The following is an 18,176-nucleotide window of genomic DNA, read 5'->3' on the forward strand; positions in this document are numbered from 1 at the left end:
GCATGTAAATTAGTATGCATGCTTAGTCCTTCTTCTTCGCTCTTTTCTTTTGAGTCGGTGGTATATTTGGGGTAGGTGGTCTGTGAGTCAGTGAATCTCCCCCGCTGGAATTACCTTTCCCCTAGTTTCTTCCTTCTTTTTGCAATTTCCTTAAGTCTGGTAGAGTTAATTTCTAACCCGCAGTATTTTGACATCAGCACCCCCGTCCCGACCCCTCCTCCCCCCGGAAGCGCCGCGCGCGGCGTCTGCCCAAGAGTGGCGGCGTGGGGAGCGGCAGCGCCCCCCGGCGGCCAGGTACTGCCCGGCTCCTCCGCCTCTCTCGGGAGGGGGAAACCCTGAGCACCTCCAGCTCAAGCGAGACGTTGCTTTAATTAATTAATTAATTGTTTGCCACAGTCGTTCCCAGTCGTTCACAGTCGTGGTGCATGCTACAAGGTGCACACTACAAGGAGCACGCTATAGGGAATCACCCCTGCGCACACCAGGGGCAGTGGCACTGTTGCAAGGCACCAGGTGAGGGCTGCACGTGACTGCAGCAGGTGGGACAGGGAGCCTGCAGTCCCGGAGAGGGATTCCCCTCGGAGAAGGGGCCCCAGGCTCCTCTTGCAGATCATCGCACCTTCTTTCAGGTCAGCAGGAGCTCCCGGCAGAAGCCTGCTTAAGAGGGATGGTCCTCCCTCAGTGGCACACAGCAGGTTGTGCTCCCACGTGCCAGGGGATGTGCTGCAGCACCAGTACCGTTTATTATGTTATTTAAATCCAAATGCAAAAGAAGGACCAAGGGAAGAAGAAAAGCATCTGACCGGGGAGGGCAGCAGAATAGGACTGCCTGCAAGCCCCAGGCAAGGGTCCAAGATCTTTCTGGCTCTGCTAGCTGGAGTTGGCCTGTTTTGGCTTGAGTACCTCCATGGTGGGAGGCTGGGAGTCCTCACAGGCTGGCGGCATCTCATCCTGGGTCTTCACAGCTTGTGGCTTGGTCCGCGTAGCATAGATGCCCAGGGCCTGGAAAGAACAAAAAAGGCAGGGGGAGGAGAGGGGAAACTGCACGCTCTGAGGCTATGGCAGGAGAAGACACTGTGTTGGAGCAGGCAATTCCAATTTACAAGGGTGTGAGGGAAGACCCAGGAAAACTACAGACCTGTTAGTCTGACCTTAGCACCTGGAAAAATTATGGAGAAGATCATACTGGGTACTATTGAAAGGCATTTAAAGGACAATGCCATCATCAGGCAGTCAACACAAGTTCACAAAGGGAAAGTCCTGTTTAACTAATTTGATATCCTATGATAAGGTCACCTGCCTAGTGGATGAAAGGAAGGCAGTGGATGTAGTTGTTCTGGATTTCAGTAAGGCTTTTGATACTGTCCCTCACAGCATCCTTCTGGACAAGTTGTCCAACTGTGAGATGAGCAGGTACACGGTGCACTGGGTGAAGAACTGGCTGAAGGGCAGAGCTCAAAGGGTCGTAGAGAATGGGGCTACATCTAGCTGGGGACTGGTCACCAGTGGTGTTCCTCAGGGCTCAATTTTAGGGCCAGTTCTGTTCAATATCTAGATCAATGATCTAGATGCAGGAGTTGAACACACTGTTAGCAAGTTTGCTGATGCTACCAAACTGGGAGGTGCTGTTGACTCTCTTGAGGGACAAGAGGCCTTGCAGAGGGATCTGGATAGATTGGAGCATTGGGCAATGATTAACGGGATGGAAATTTAACAAGTCCAAGTGCTGAATTCTGCACCTGGGATGGAGTAACACCAGGCACAAGTATAAATTGGGAGAGGAGTGGCTGGAGAGCAACCCTGCAGAAAGGGCTCTGAGAGTGCTGGTTGACAGTAGGCCCAATAGGAGTCAGCAGTGTGTCCTGGCAGCCAAGAGGGCAAACTGCATTCTGAGGTGCATCAAACACAGTATAACCAGCTGGTCAAGAGAGGTGATTATCCCACTGCATTTAGTGTTGGTGCGACCTCACCTTGAGTACTGTGTGCAGTTTAAGAAGGATGTGAAGGTCCTTGAATGTGCCCAGAGGAGGGCAACAAAGCTGGTGAAAGGGCTGGAAGGCATGTCCTGTGAGGAGCGGCTAGGGACTTTGGGCTTGTCTAGCTTGGAGAGAAGGAGGCTGAGAGGTGACCTCATTGCTCTCTACAGCTTCCTGAGGAGGGGAAGTGGAGAGGGAGGTGCTGATCTCTTCTCCCTGGGATCCAGTGACAGGATGCGTGGGAATGTGTGATGGTTTGATGTGGGGGGGGGGTTCTGGTGGCAGGAGCTGGCCACCAGATCGGACTCCCATCCCCCTCAGGGTTTGAGCCAATCGGCGCCTCTGCGAATTGCCCTATTTAAGCTGTGACAAAGGAACCAGAAAGGTGTGCCTTTGCCCAGGAGCGAGGAAAGGAGAGGAGGGCGCTGCCCCTGCTCCCTGGCTCCCGGCCGGGCAGCGGCCCGCACCAGGCCGGGGCTACCTGCTGAGGATGGCGGCGGCGGAGCCGCTTGGGGAACTCAGGGAGCGCCCCGCTCCCAGGGTGCCCGCTGGGCTGAGTTCACCCAGAGAGGATTGAGATCTGAGAGAAATGGCCACACAGACACCAGGTCAGTGAAGATGGAACAGGACGAGGTGTGCCGGAGCTGAGTTTCCCCTGCAACCGGTGGTGAGACAGCAGGCGGCCCCCTGCAGCCAGGACAGACTCGGTGGGGCAGAGACCCACTCACAGCCCGTGGAGAAGCCACATTGGAGAGGAGATGCCTGGGCCTGAGGACGGTCATGAAGCATGGGACGCGCGACAAGGTAGAGACGCATCTAGAGTCCGTGGGACAACCCACGCCAGAGCGAGTGGCAACAACTCCCTAAGAATCCGAGACTGTGGTAAAGCCCGCACTGGAGCAATCCGATGGGGAAGGATTGCATCCTGCGGGTAGGACTCACTCTGGAGAAGTCTGTGGATTTTCCTCGTGAGTAGAGGATCCACTGGAGCAAGGGAAAAAAGGGTGTAAGGACTCCTCTTCCTTTAAGAGAGGAGCGGCAGTAACAACATGGGATGAACTGACCTGCACTCCCCCATTCCCTGTCCCCCTGTGTTGCTGGGGAGGAGGTAGAGCCGGGAAGAAAAGGAAAGAGGAGTGGAGAGGTGTTGTTTTTAAGATCTGGCCTTGTTTCTTTTTATCCTTTTAAGTAACTGGTTTTGCTTGTCTTTATTCTTTTAAGCAACTGTTAATAAATTGTTTTGCTTTAAGAGAGCCGAGTCTGTTTTGCCCGGGACCATGGTTGGTGGGTGCTCCCTCTGTTCTTGTCTCGACCCTCAGTTCTTTTTTTTTTTTTTTTTTCTCCTCTCCACTTTACTGGAGAAGGAGTGAGAGAGCAGCTGTGTGGAGTTTAGTTGCCAGATCAGCCTAAACCACAGAATGGTTCAAAGCTGCGCCAGGGGAGGTTTAGACTTGACATTAGGAAATGTTTCTTTGCCGAGAGGGTGGTCAAACACTGGAACAGGCTTCCTAGAGAGGTGGTCGATGCCCCATGCCTGTCAGTGTTTAAGAGGCATTTGGACAATGCCCTTAACAACATGCTTTAACTTTTGTCAGCCCTGAAGTGGTCAGGCAGTTGGACTAGATGATCTTTGTAGGTCCCTTCCAACTGAAATATTCTATTCTAAGACTGGATGTGCAGTAGGAATGGGACAGGGCAGGCAGGGCCATGAGACGGTGGCTTCAGGAGCTGACCTGAACCCCTGCTCCATGTTCAGCCCTGTTCAGGGCACAGGGGTGGACAGGTGTCGTGGTTTTAGGCTGATCCAGCAACTAAAACTCACACAGTCTCTCCTTCTCCAGTAAAGTAGAGAGGAGAGGAAAAAAAACCCAAAGGGACTGAGGGTTGAGACAAGAACAGAGGGAGCACCCACCAACCATGGTCCTGGGCAAAACAGGCAGAGCTTTTCTCAAAGCAAAACAGTTTATTAATGATTACTTAGAAGGACAAAGGGAAACAAAAACCGATTACTTGAGAGGACAGAAAGAAACAAAACCAGATCTTAAAACCGACACCTTCCCCCCCCACTTCCTTTTCCTCCCGGCTCTACCTCCTCCCCCCAGCAGCACAGGGGGCAGGGACTGGGGGAGTGCAGGTCAGTTCATTCCATGCTGTTACTGCTGCTTCTTTCTTAAAGGAGAAGGAGTCCTTACACCCTTTTCCCCTGCTCCAATGGATCCCCTACCCACGAGGAAAAATCCACAAACTTCTCCAACGTGAGTCCAGCCCACTGGAAACAATCCTTCCCCACAGATTGCTCCGGTGTGGGCTTTACCACAGTCTCGGGTACTAAGGGAGCTGTAGCCACTCGCTCCGGCGTGGGTCGTCATGCAGACTCCAGATGCCTCTCTGCCGTGTCGTGCACCCCAACACGACCATCCTCAGGCTCAGGCATCTTCTCCCCACGGGCTGCGAGTGGGTCTCTGCTCCACCGAGGCCGTCCTGGTTGCAGGGGGGCCGCCTGCTATCTCACCATCAGCCGCAGGGGAAACTCGGCTCCGGCACACCTCCTCCCGCTCCATCCTCACTGACCTGGTGTCGATGCAGCTGTTTCTCTCAGATCTCAGTCCTCTCCAGGTGAACTCAGCCCAGTGGGCACCCCGGGAGTGGGGTGCCCCCGAGTTCCCCAGCTGGCTCCGCCACCGCCATTCTCTGTGGGCGGCGCCGGCCCGACGCAGGCAGCTGCCCGGCCGGGAGCCAGGGAGCGGGGGCAGTGCCCTCCTCCCTTCTCTGCTCTATCCTGGGCGAAGCACCTTTTCCGGTTCCCTTGTCCTGACTTAAATAGGGCAATTCGCAGAGGCGCCCTATTGGCTCAATCCCGAGGGGGATGGCAGTCTGATCTGGTGGCCAGAACTAAGCCTAACCCGGTTCCAAGACCGGGGAGGTCACAGGGAGCAAAACCCCTCTCCTGCCACCAGAACCACCCCCCCCTCCGCATCAAACCATGACAACAGGGAAGAAGCAAACTTTCATCCGAAAGAGATAGCAAGAAAGTCAAGAAAGTCAGCGCTTGCCTTGTATTTTTGCCAGCTTATTCTGGCACAGAGAGAAGGGTCCTGGCTTCTACAGCCACAAGCCAGTCCCTGAGCCAGGGATTGCTGCAGCAGGGACTGTCCTATTTCCAAAGGACACTGTAAAGCATCTTTCCCAGCCCACAGCTTCTATTTTGGACCCACTCGTCAGGCCAAATTCCTCCTCATCTCCCCTTTCCTGGCACAATCACCTCCTCCACGAGGGCCAGGCCCCACCAGGATGCCACCTTCACTTCCCTCAGGCAAGAGATGGGGTCCTTCCAACCACACTGACCTATGCGACCATGTTGGTGACATCGCCAGTGTTAGCAGGCAGCAGGACAGTGTTGGAGTCTTTGGCAAGCTTGGAGAAGGGCTCACGTACTGCTCTGCCACAGAGAGAGAGGCAGCGGCATTGTCGTGCTGGGGAGAGAGGGCCAAGGCTCAGCAGCGAAGAGGCAAGTCACATACTACCAAGAGCTCATCCATGCCCCTACTCCCAGCCTACCCCAGGCTGGTAGCGGCCCCCAAGACAACAAAACTCCTCGCTGCTGCTGAAGATATCAGGGAACATCCAAGAGAAAGCCAGGTGCCACCCCGGCCTTGGTTTCATCTCCCTCGGTGCTAGCGCCAAAGCTGTGGCTGCCCCAAGGAGCCATCGCTCACCTGCTGTGCCAGAGCAGCTGCCAGGAGCTGAATAGCCTCAGCCTTGGCCCTGGCCTTGACCAGCATGGCACTGACTTCTCCTGCAACAAACCACAGCAAAATACACATCAGAACTGCAACAAAGTGCTTCTAAGGAGCAAATCAAGACAACTTTATGCACACAAAGCCTCCTCTTCCACAACGATAGCACAGTGATACTCCTGCAACACACCTCCTGCTGCCCCAGGCTGCAGGGCAGCAACACAAACTGAAGCTCAGCCCAAGGGCACCAGCAAGGAAGGATCAGCGTGGCTGAAGAAGCCTGGCTCACAGACAGTGATGCGGTCTGCTCCTCAGGAGCATCACCCCTCAGTGGAGAGGGCTACAGATTCCCCAGGCCCCACATGTTCTAGCCCAAGGCACTACCAGCAGCTTTGTTGATTTGTTTAGCCTTCTCAGCTTCTGATGCCAGGATCTGGGACTGCTTCTGCCTCTCAGCCACGTTGATAGCTGATTCCCGTGTCTCCTCCAGCTCCAGCACTGTCACCCGCTTCTGTCGCTCTGCCTCCACCTGCAAACACAGGTCAGATGCCAGCCTGCCATGGCTATGCTGAGGAAAACCTATCCACGGGGCAAGTGCAGTGAGGACACGCTCCTACATCCTGCTTGGGCAAGCATGGCTTAGCAGAGGATAAGAACACAGCTACAAAACACCAAGTGATCCCTGGTGAGAGCTGGTTCTGCTTCTCATGCTGCACAGCCCTCCCCAGCCTAGCCCATGCCTAACCAGCCACTTCCCCCTCCTTCCCTTCCAGCCTGGAGATCTGGAACTTTGCTTTTCTTAAGGGGAAACCTTTAGCTCTGGGATTTTCCTCCTACAGAGCTCAGTAGGGATTTTAAAGGGAGCTGGCAGGGCTTGCATGTACCAGGCAGGAGCCACCACTGCCAAAATAAGGATGGGAATTATTTATTCAATAGCTGTACGTTTGCAGCCAAAGTGTCAATGGGCTTCCCTCACCACAGGAGGGCCCAGTGCTGCCAGCTCTGGACAGAGAACAACCATGCTTTGTGGAAGGAGATTTCCTTCTCATTCCAGATTTCCCACCCAGAGAACAACCATGCTTTGTGGAAGGAGATTTCCTTCTCGTTCCAGATTTCCCACCCAGAGAACCAAATCTGCATCTGCATGGATTCCTTCATGCGCAGGGAACATGGATATCCTTAATCTTGTAGCGCAGGCACCGGATGCCCCAGCAGTCTGAGGCCTGATTGATGGTATCCACAATGTTGGCATCGAGGGACTCCCACTCCTGCAAGTCACAAAAGAAATGACAGAGAGCAAAGAAGAGGCACTTAGTACGAGACAGGGGTCAGAAGGGAAACCTCCCCTCATGGGCCAAGGTCAGCCAGAAAACCCCAACTCCACAGGCATAAGGCAGGGCCAACTGCTTCCCACATTGCTTGAAGGGGCTACCTTCTCCTAGGGAGGGCAGTGTCCAAAATTGAGATTCCTGAGATACAAACATCTGGCATACATCTGGATACAAACATCATCCTGGGGTGTATTAGAAGGGGTGTGGTTAGTAGGTTGAGAGAGGTTGTCCTCCCCCTCTACTCTGCCCTGGTGAGGCCGCATCTGGAATATTGTGTCCAGTTCTGGGCCCCTCAGTTCAAGAAGGACAAGGAACTGCTTGGGAGAGTCCAGCGCAGGGCCACAAAGATGATGAAGGGAGTGGAGCATCTCCCTTATGAGGAAAGGCTGAGGGAGCTGGGTCTCTTTAGCTTGGAGAAGAGGAGACTGAGGGGGGACCTCATTAATGTTTATAAATATGTAAAGGGTGACTGTCATGAGGATGGAGCCAGGCTCTTCTCACTGGCATCCAATGATAGGACAAGGGGAAATGGATATAAGCTGGAACATAGGAGGTTCCGCTTAAACATGAGGAAGAACTTCTTCCCAGTAAGGGTAACAGAACACTGGAACAGGCTGCCCAGAGAGGTTGTGGAGTCTCCTTCTCTGGAGATGTTCAAAACCCGCCTGGACGCGTTCTTGTGTGATCTGATCTAGGTGGTCCTGCTCTGGCAGGGGGATTGGACTAGATGATCCTTTGAGGTCCCTTCCAAACCCTAACATTCTGTGATTCTGTTTTAATACATAAGAAGTCTCAGGTCTCCAGATCAAAACAGTTCATACTGTAGTTATTTGTCGGGGAAGTTTTCTGGCTGCTACATGGGCTGAATAGAAAGCACCTGTGCATCATCAAGACAGGTGCTGTGAGTCACGTTGGTCAGCTGGAAACCACGTGACCCATGGGTGGTTTAAAGGCAGGGCACTCCCCTCAAGGATGGGGTCAGTTTTCTCCTGGAGATTGGAGAGGTAGGAGCCTCTGGAGAGCAGTGAGTTGAAGGTCTCTGTTGGAAGCCTTTGGTTGCGATAAGGGCCTTCTGATATATGAGGGGAATCACAATGGCCTTTTGGGTTGTGATTCCTGAAGATGAGGTACCAGTGGTCTGTGACAATTGGTGACCCTGATGTGATTTGTTGAAATGTGAACTGTCTGGACTGCAAGGTGAACTGTGGTGGAGTTAAATCCCAGTGAAGCTTGAGAGCAGTGGGAGAACTGCATCTTCAACTTAGATATCTAGAGCAAGGTGAGCTGCTGGGAGTGGGCATGGGTCAGAATTTTGTCAAGGAGAACCAGACCTTCACTTTCCTTAAATCTGTGATAATGGCTGTGGGGGCCAATATAAGTAATGAAGACTTATATAACTTACTTAATTGGGTGGTGGAACATGAAGGCCTAGCTGGCCTTACCACCACCTTTAACCTAGAGCTTTGGAAAAAGCTGGGAGATAAGTTACTTTGTGAGACTGTGTTTGAGAATAAGGACTTAACTGAGATTGACCTGCTGCGTACATGGGGGGCTCTAGATAATATAATTCAAAAGGGGTTGGCAGAAGAAGACAAATTAACAGACTATGTATCAGTGGGTGAAGGTTTTGAAGGAGATGATGAACTGTCTGAGGGAGGATTGGCCTCAGACAGTGTGGACAGTGAATTAGGTATATCCTCACTGTTCAAAGAAATCAAGAAAATTGTGGGGACTGTGCAGGGACTCTGCTCCACCCTGCAAGAGGTGTTAGAATGTCCCCTGCCCTTTGCCCCAGCAGCTCCCCCTCCTTCCTCTATGGATTTTGTAATGCCTATGGCTCTGCCACTGGATCTAATGACCCCATCTCTGGCAGTTCTGTATCCCTCAGTATCTGGATATCTGGCCCAGGTACAGGCAGCACAGCCAATAATACTGCAGCAGGTCATGACAATGTTACAAGGAGTGTCCCAGCAGCTAGCAGTGGTGGTAGAAACTTTTCAGCAGGCCATAACCCCCCCTGCAGTAAGTGAGGTCGTGAAAGACACCTCTAAAATAAGTGACAGTTCAGCTGGGAAGTTGCCACCTACACCTAAGCCAAGAAAAAGGTTGCCGAAATCTGCCCGTTTAGTGCAACCAGACCCCCTGGGAGCGTCTACAGTAACAGTTCAACCTTGTGACCCAGTATGTTTCTGGGACGAGGTTAGAATGAAAGCAATAGAGGTTGGAGACTGGGACCTAGCTGAAGCTCTGGGGGTACCAATCAACAGTAAAGTTCCATCTATAACAGAAATGGGGCGAGGGCCTAGTGCGTTCCCTGTGGTACTAGCCCTTCTGGGTTCCTTGCATGCTAAGAAGCAGCAGAAGTGTTATAGATGTGGAAACCTGGGACGTATAAAATCAGAATGCCTAGGGCAGAAAGGCCAAAGGTGGACAATAAATGCCAGAAAAGTTAATGGCTCAGTTAATTGCCATAAATGTGGAAAACAGATGTTACAGGTGTGGGAAAATAGGCCATATTGCTAGACACTGCAGGTCAAAAGTTTAAGCTAACGGCCAGCCAAATCTGAGAAATGGCAGAAAGAGAAAGCGTGCGCAGATGTCTTACGGTCCAGGCAAACCCTTTGTGGGAACGTTGCAGCAGCCGCAGACCAGTCTGGAAAAGACCCCTGAGGGAATGTTACGGCAGCCGCAGGTTAACCATCAGGAAAAGCAGCCAGAACAGCCAGGGTGGATGTATCTGACATCATCAGAACAATGGATATATCCACCGCCAATGTGGTATGATAAAAAAATATAAGAATGACTTTCCCATGATTCATAGATTCATAGATTTCTAGGTTGGAAAAGACCTTAGAGATCGAGTCCAACTATCCCTAATCCCCATTAAACCATATCCTCAAGTAGATCATCCACCCTATTCTTAAACACATCCAGGGATGGGGACTCAACCACCTCCCTGGGCAGCCTATTCCAGTGGCTGACAACCCTTTCAGAGAAGAAATGCTTCCTAACATCCAACCTGAATCTGCCCTGACTAAGCTTATACCCATTTCCTCTTGTTCTATCACCCAACACTAATGTAAAGAGCCCTTCCCCTACCTCCCCACCATCTTTTCTCAAGTATTTGTAGGCTGTAATCAGGTCTCCCCTCAGCCTCCTCTTCTCCAGGCTAAACAGCCCCAACTCCCTTAGCTGCTCCTCATAAGTTTTGTTTTCCAGCCCCTTGACCAGTTTAGTCGCCCTTCTTTGGACTCGCTCCAGGAGCTCAATATCTCTCTTAAAGCGAGGGGCCCAAAACTGGACACAATATTCCAGGTGCGGCCTCACCAGTGCCGAGTCTCAAAGGTATTCGACATGGTGGCTATACATGGAATCGAGATGTTAGAAACCCCTAAAGGTCATTAGATGTTTTTTTAAAAAAAAAAAAAGGGGGAGTTGTTGGGGAAGTTTTCTGGCTGCTACATGGGCTGAATAGAAAGCACCTGTGCCTCATCAAGACAGGTGCTGTGAGTCATGTTGGTCAGCCAGGAACCACGTGACTCATGGGTGGTTTAAAGGCAGGGCACTCCCCTCAGGGAGTGGGGCAGTTTCCTCCTGGAGATTGGAGAGGTAGGAGCCCCTGGAGAGCAGTGGGTTGAAGCTCTCTGTTGGAAGCCTTCGGTTGTGATAAGGACCTTTGGAGTGTGATAAAGACTGCCTGATATACGAGGGGAATCACAGCGGCCTTTTTGGGTTGTGATTCCTGAAGATGAGATGCCAATGGTCCACGACAGTTATTTAAAAAAAATATAAGATGGGGGGGGAGATTAATACTAAAATTGTAACAGAGCTGTCCATTAACCAGATCTGAAATCTTTTTTACAGAAACATAGGGGAGATTTTTCCTGGTTCAAGACAGGAAAACATCTGAAATCTGAAAAACGGATTCCTGCCCAGGTACATTCAACCCAGCAAGAAGGGGCAGCTGCAGCCCATAGAGAGCAGACAGGACCTCCTGGGCTTCTCCCACTCATAATGCCACAAAGACAGTCAAGCCCAAGTGCCCAGGGACAGGGCTGAGTATGGAGTCTGGGACATTTCCACTCTTCTCCACACTGTCCCTCGCTCACCCTGGATACAGTGGAAGGAAAAGGGCAGGATGCAGCAGCTGTTCTTTACCTAGGGTGACAGCTGACTGCTCTGGGACATTAATGACTATTTCTTTGAGACTGCACGTAACGAATCTGATCCAGCAGAGGGATGAGGAAGTTCGAACCCTGGGAAAAGGGTGGGATTAGATGGCTGAGCTCTCTAATCTGGAGTTTCACACCCCCTCCCCCCCGAGAGCTCAGCCAGGCTAGAGGGCTGTGCAAACAAAGCTCAAGTATGCTACACACTGTAGATGCTGCAGGTAGAGCAAATGTGCTTCCCACACAGAGGAAATTTAGGTTTCTCAGTGCTTTTAACATCCCACCAAAGGAAATTAGTCTACAAGCAGCCAAAAGGATCCCAATCTGGAAGAATAAGCATACTATCCCTGAATCCTCGTTGTCGTGGGTTAGGTTGAAAACTTCCCCCACCCCCAGGAATGAGGGAGAGAATTAAAGGATAAACGGGAAACCCGTGGGTTGAGATAAGAATGATTTAATACAGATGATTTAATACAGTATAGGTGCTCACCACCCCCTTGTATGTGAAGCCCGTCTCGTCCCGAAGCTGCAATCCTGGATGAACGCGAGGCCCCAAAATAGAGAGGGGCAGAGAGAGAGAGAAAAAAGAAAGAAAAACAGCAGAGCAACAGGGCAGCAAGCGCAAAAGAGCAAAAGTGCAAAGGAGCCAAAGCGCAAAAGCCCTTCTTCCCAGCTGACCCTCGCTTTTATACTGGGCATGACGCTGCATGATATGGAATACTAATTGGCCAGTTTGGCCCTCAATCTTAAGTTCCACCACAAATCACAAGGGGAATCGTGTCCCCCTTGTCCCACCGTGTTCCTGCACTCCGGCACACTGAAAAGTCCTTGGAGTTTCACTTCCAACCACAAACATCAGCTTGCTATCAACATTCTTCTCAGAGCGAGCCTCTGAGTAAAACCAAAACACGGAGCTCTTCTGGCTGTTAAAAAAAACTCTGTCCCAGCTAAAACTGGGACACTTGTGCAAAAGACATGCCTCACTACAGCTTTAGAAACCTGCTGAATCCAGAAGGGAAGAAAAGCAGCTCCTTACAGGCTCAAGGATTTGGTGGAACTTGCCCATCCTCTCCACCACCCAAGTCTCCTGCTGTGGCACAAAGAGCACCCTGATATCCACAGGTAGGTCAGAGTTCAAGCAGTGCAGTGTTGGGGCCAGTCACGCTGAACACTTCAGCTGTTGGGAGCGCTGGAGAAAGGAAAAGGAACAGGATGGAGACTGGCTGCTGGCACCTCGGAGCCCAGTGCTATCCCTGTACAAGCAGAGACACACCTGTGCACTGCGCTGGGCAGCCCTGCCCCAGCCCCTTGCATGTGACAGCCCCCTCCTCCAGGCCCTGCTCTCCCATCTGGAATTGCTGCTCATGGCCCATATACATCACTGACACCTCAAACAAGCACACACCATGAGGGGTCATGGGCTGTCCCCACAGGGATGAGACCTGGGCCCCAGGATCAGTGCAAGTGTCAGGGCCTTCCCTGCAGGTGTAGGGAGGGCTCACCCCAGTGTTGGAGCTTTCTCCACATCTTCCCTTCCCCCACATCCCCGCATGGAGGGAGGAATGAAACCTCTCTGACACCGTAAGGGAAAGGAAGGGGTGAGGTTTCTTCTGTCCCACTCTGGCCAGGCCTCGCCTCGCCTCAGGCCTCCCTCAGCCCCACCTGCAGCAGGCCGAGACTGGGCTGAGCCTGATGCTCTGCCCGCGCCAGCATCGCGCCGCTGCCTTTCCCCCTGCCGCCTCGGAAGGCTTCCCCGGTGTTACTGATACTTAGAATTTTTGGTAATTAAAGTTTAATCAATAGTTTCTTTAATTGTAAACTAGTTAGTAGTTGATTTTAATAATATAGAATTATAAGAAATCTTTTAATGAAAAGTATGCTCGTATAGTAAACACATGCTGCTATGAAACTGCTGCTATGAAACTCCTATAGCCCTGTACCAGGACCAAAGGGATCGGTCAGAATCATCCAGTAAGAACACGTAGTACAAAGCACAAGTTGATTTGTAAACTGATTTATGATACCTACATAGAACTAGAAGAATGCATGTAGCTATCAAGGTCTAGATTAATGAAGATGAAGAAAGCCAACCGTAACGGTTTCGTAATGGTCTATGGGTACCTGCCAGAAACTGTGAACTTAAGCAAAAGGTAATTCCGGCAGGGGGAGATCGCGACCACCGACTCACAGACCACCTACCTATACTGCACCCCAGACTCATTTCTCGATGATTCTAACTTTGATGGCACAGAATCAGAAATGGGAGGAGAATATGCTAATGATTTTCGGGAATTTGTATGTTTATGTATGATTTCCTAATGGATTGGCATATGTCAGCTCTATATAAGAAGTTTGACTTCGGTGCAAGGGGCGCACGCTAGGAGGAGATATCCCCCGTGCACCCGGCGCCGTAATAAAGAAGTGTCTGCTTATCTACATCCCATTGGTGTTGATAAGTTTCTTATTCCGGATTTTCGGTAACACCGGGATGCTCCGCCTCTTCCGGGTGAACCGCTCAGGGCACTCTGTCCCGTCGCGGTGGTCGCTGCCCCTGGTTCCGCCGTCCCCAGGAGCGGCGAGATGCGGGGACCGGGCTCGGTGTCCGAACGGGCGTTTATTAAATTAAAAACAAACACGAAAAGTACCGGTACAGCCTCGCCGGGCAGCTGCCGGCCTCCCTGCCCCAGCTGCACCACAGCGAGTGGGGCCTGGGGGAACCCCAGTGTCCTGGGGAGAGTGGGACCCCAGTGCTGTGGGATGGGGAGGACTCTGGTGCTGGGAGGAGGACACGACTCCGGGACCCTACTGTCATGGGGCAAGAGGTACCCCAGAACTCAGTGCCGTGTGTTGCAGCCAAAGTGTTAACAGTAAGGAATGTGTATCAGCGAATATAAAAAGAACACTGTCCTTGAGATAAGAAGGTAGGTTGAAGCTGTGAAAAACACACTGTCCCTGGGAAAAAAACAAGAAGGATGAAACTATGAAAAACAAGATTCTGAGCAAAACATACTAACTGCAAAAATATTATAATATTGTAACAAATATAGAAATCTGTATCCAATCACAGTGTGTATCATACTCGTGCTTGTCGCGTGAACAGTAGTGTTAGACCAATTAGCTTGCTAAGTACAGCGCATGAAAGCGTGCACAGAACCGAGCTATGCTATAAAAAGAGCAGTATCACGGAATAAAGCGGAAGCCTTTTTACTCATCATATTGATGCGTCTTGCTTCCCCGTCTTCGGCCGCAACATCTGGTGACCCCGACGTGATCAAGAGGGTTTTCAACGACCACAACGCGGACGAGAGAGAGGACGGCCATCCCGGCGCCCGAGAGAGGCGGATAGCCCGAGAGGCGGATAGCCCGAGAGAGGCGGATAGCCCGAGAGGCGGATCGTCCGAGAGAGGCGGAATCGTAGCGCTACGGACTGACCGGTGAGTCAGGCAGACCGAGGTCTGGTTCGGGATGGGAATGCTGCAATGCAGCCTGGGAACGAGATGATGGAACGGGACGTTGCATTGTCGTTGTTGAAAAGCTTCTTAGAGGAGCGTGGACTAAAACTTGGAAAAAGATATTGGCCCCTGATTGCAGGGGGGTATGCAAAAGAAGTAAGCGACTCAAAAAAAAAAAAAAAAACCAAAAAAAAAACAAAAAAAAAAACAACAAAAAAAAAAACCCAAAAAAACCACAAAAAAACACAAATAAGCAACAACTGCCTCAACAGGAGGAGGTAAGCGACTGGGACGAAGTGCTAGAGAAACCAGCACTACTAACAGTTCTAACTTGATAAAACTCCCGGTACTCCTGGTTTGGGTATCAGCCCATGTACCGGAGGCAAGCTCTTCAAATATATACCTGACAAGGACTTGGGACACTATAGACGTCAAACTTTGGCGTGCAGCCACCTGTGGGGATGCTGCTGGCCTGGAAAAGTCATCATCGAATCTTTTGATCCAGGGCCCCGAACGAAAGACAGACTTATTTCTTTCCCCCTCCTCCAACGAAGTCGGTACACCGGCACCCCCGCGCCGCGCCGCCCACCGCGCCCGGCGGCGCCCCGGGAACGCCGCTGCTGCTGACGGCCGGGGCCGCGGGCGGCGTTTGCCTCGGCGCTGCCGCTCGTGTGCGGGAACGAATCGCGGCTGGAAAGGACGGAGACGCGCGGCGGGCCCCGCTGCGCCGGTTCGTTCGCGGCTGATGGTCCCCTCGGCGGGAGGGGGCGGCGGCGCTTACGGAGCGCGAGTGGCCGGAGCTGCGGCAACAACAACAAGAGCAACAACAACAAGGGGGGGGCGGCACAGGGCTGCTGGGTCGTCATCGCCACCCCGCCCGGCTGAGGCGAGGGAGGGCTGACCCCCCCCCCCCCCCGCCGCTGCTGAACCCCCCGAGAGAGAGCACAGAGCACATCGTAACTTGGATCGTCTCGATCGGCATCGCGGGAAATAACTAATCCTCTTTTGTTCCAGCAATTTCAACAGTTAATATCAGTGTTGCAAAACCGTAAACATGCACATTCCATTGTACATCTGCGAGCGCACACCACGCTTCTAGGGCCTATAGCAGAAGGGAACAGGCGAGCTGAGCCTCTCACGAGTGCAGCTCTGGTACCAAACTCGTTAATACAGGCAAAATCTTGCAGGACTTCTACCATCAGGATACTGACGCTATTAGGTGACAATTTGGTATAACAACAGAGCAAGCCCGCTCAATCGTACAATTGTGTAGTACCTGTTAAAATATGATCATGCCACCAGTGAATGGTGTTGATCTTCGTGGTTTACGCTCGCAGGAACTTTGGCATACACTTCTTATCAGACAGATGTATTTTTGTCATCATAAAGTATTGAGCATGTTGCTGGTATTTCTTACAATCCTACTGGGCAACCGATCATAGAATACGCACATGGTACTTTGGAGAATATGCTTTTAAAACAAGAATGATGGGGAAATCTCCCAATGAAACAATAGCTAAAGTGTTATAGGTGTTAAATCTCTTAAATCGAGAGCTAAACATTTTGGGATGAATAAAATGTCACTCATGTCAAAATTAGGCACAGGCAGGGTTACAGCAAGTGGCTTTCCAACAGCTGACTGAATTGGCTACGAGAGCATTAAAACGTGTCCCTGATTTTTGGGACAGGGGAGGCTTCCTTTGCTTCCATTCGGCAGGGAGCACAGGAACCTTATGAGCATTTCTTTGATCAGCTACAAATGGCAGTTCAGAGATAAACAGAAAATCCGGCTACTGCAGATGTGTTGGTATTCCAGTTGGCCATTGAAAATGCTAACACAGACTGCCAACGAGCTCTTGATCTTATCAGAAATCGGGCAAAAACGATTGCAGATTTAGTAAAGGCGTGTCACAATGTGGGCTTGAAACACTATAAAGCAAAATTTTGGGAACCAGCTAAAATCATTGCAGCTTCAATATTTGCACCAGGAGTTGGAGTGGCACAGGTGTTAACTATACTGAATAAGTTGGGTTGTTGGCTTGCAAAACAAACTAATGCTACAGCTTCTGCTTTATCAATGCTCTTAATTGACAGGATGGTTAAAATCTTTAATAAAGCAGACATTATATTGCTAGTAGTTCTTTTATGCATAATAATAATCACCCCCTGCCTATTGTCACGCTCCCAGCAGACGGTACAGAGTACGGTTAAGCAAGTAATGATCACAGAAAAACAAAAAAGGGGGGAGTTGTTGTGGCATCATACACACAGCTGCAGTTGAGGTTTGACCTTGATGATTTAAGCCTGTGCTCTTTTCTGAAGTTGGGAAACACCGATAAAGAGGATGAGAAAGAAAAGGGAGTGTGAACAGCTGGTGCAGGGAGTGTGAGAAGTTGACATGAGGAGTTTGGGAAGTTGATATAGAGTGTGTGAGAAAATGATGTTTAGTTTAGCAAGTAAAAAATAGCTCCTTTTTAGGCATAGCCAATAATAAAATTAAAATAGGTGCGTGCACTATTGTTTGTAATCAATCACAGCTGGGTAAGGGGCGCGTGGACACATCGTGGCTAGAGTAATAATCTATAAAAGCTGCCTGTATAACAACAATAAAGGCCACTCTGCTATCACAAAAGAATTTTGGACACAGACAGTCACAGCTGCACAGCCTCCTTTAACAGTAATCATTAATGGGAAGGCTTTTCTGGCCTAGTTGACACAGGGGCTGATGTATCTATAGTGAAAAATCCTGACTGGCCGCCCTCTCGGCCTCTGATACAAGCCCTGGCAGCTGTGATCGGAGTAGGTGGAACACAGATCCCACAGCAGAGTGCACAGACCTTGTTAGTAGTAGGCCCAGGTAACAAACAAGCTGTTTTGAAACCATATGTTTTTGATGTCCCATGTACATTATGAGGTCGGGATTTGTTGAATCAGTGGAATGTGAGGCTAACCTCAAATTTTTAGCACGTCACTGATGTCCAGCCCTGACTCAAGCTGGCAAGCTGGTCTGGGTCGATCAGTGGCCACTTAAAGGTGAGCGACTGGAGTGAGCTCAAAAATTAGTCGACGAACAGCTCAAATTAGGACATATAATTCTCTCCACTAGCTCATAGAATACTCCAAAATTTGTTATCTCAAAGAAATCAGGAAAACGGAGATTTATGTTAAAAGATTTAAGAGCTATTAATGCAATCATTTCACCAATGGGTGCATTACAACCGGGTGTACCAAATCCTACTATGATTCTAGAATGTTAGCATTTGATGGTGATTAATTTAAAAGATTGGGTTATTTCACCTTTTTACTTTTTTATTTATTTGCACCCTAACGATTGTCCTAGATTTGCCTTTTCAGTTCCAGTGCTTAACAATGAACGACCCACGCAACAATATCATTGGATTGTACTGCTTCAAGGAATGATGAATAGGCCTACAGTTTGTCAATTGGTAGTAGATGATGCTCTCTGTCAGGTCAGACAGTAAATCAAGCTTAGCAGATTGTACGTGCCTGC

The 18,176-nt window shown here is 50.6% G+C and overlaps 1 protein-coding gene across 1 annotated transcript; it reads right to left on the reverse strand.

Annotated features, from left to right (window-relative positions):
- Positions 1-870: 870 nt before the first annotated feature.
- Positions 871-12,926, reverse strand: LOC147526286 (stomatin-like protein 2, mitochondrial). The gene is given in 8 exon segments (XM_086630126.1): positions 871-1,002; positions 5,322-5,401; positions 5,404-5,449; positions 5,693-5,772; positions 6,098-6,247; positions 6,853-6,876; positions 6,879-6,981; positions 12,876-12,926. Coding segments are annotated over 8 exon segments (666 nt in total).
- Positions 12,927-18,176: the final 5,250 nt, after the last annotated feature.

The sequence above is a fragment of the Tauraco erythrolophus genome, chromosome W (assembly GCF_009769465.1).
Source record: "Tauraco erythrolophus isolate bTauEry1 chromosome W, bTauEry1.pri, whole genome shotgun sequence".
NCBI lineage: Eukaryota > Metazoa > Chordata > Aves > Musophagiformes > Musophagidae > Tauraco > Tauraco erythrolophus.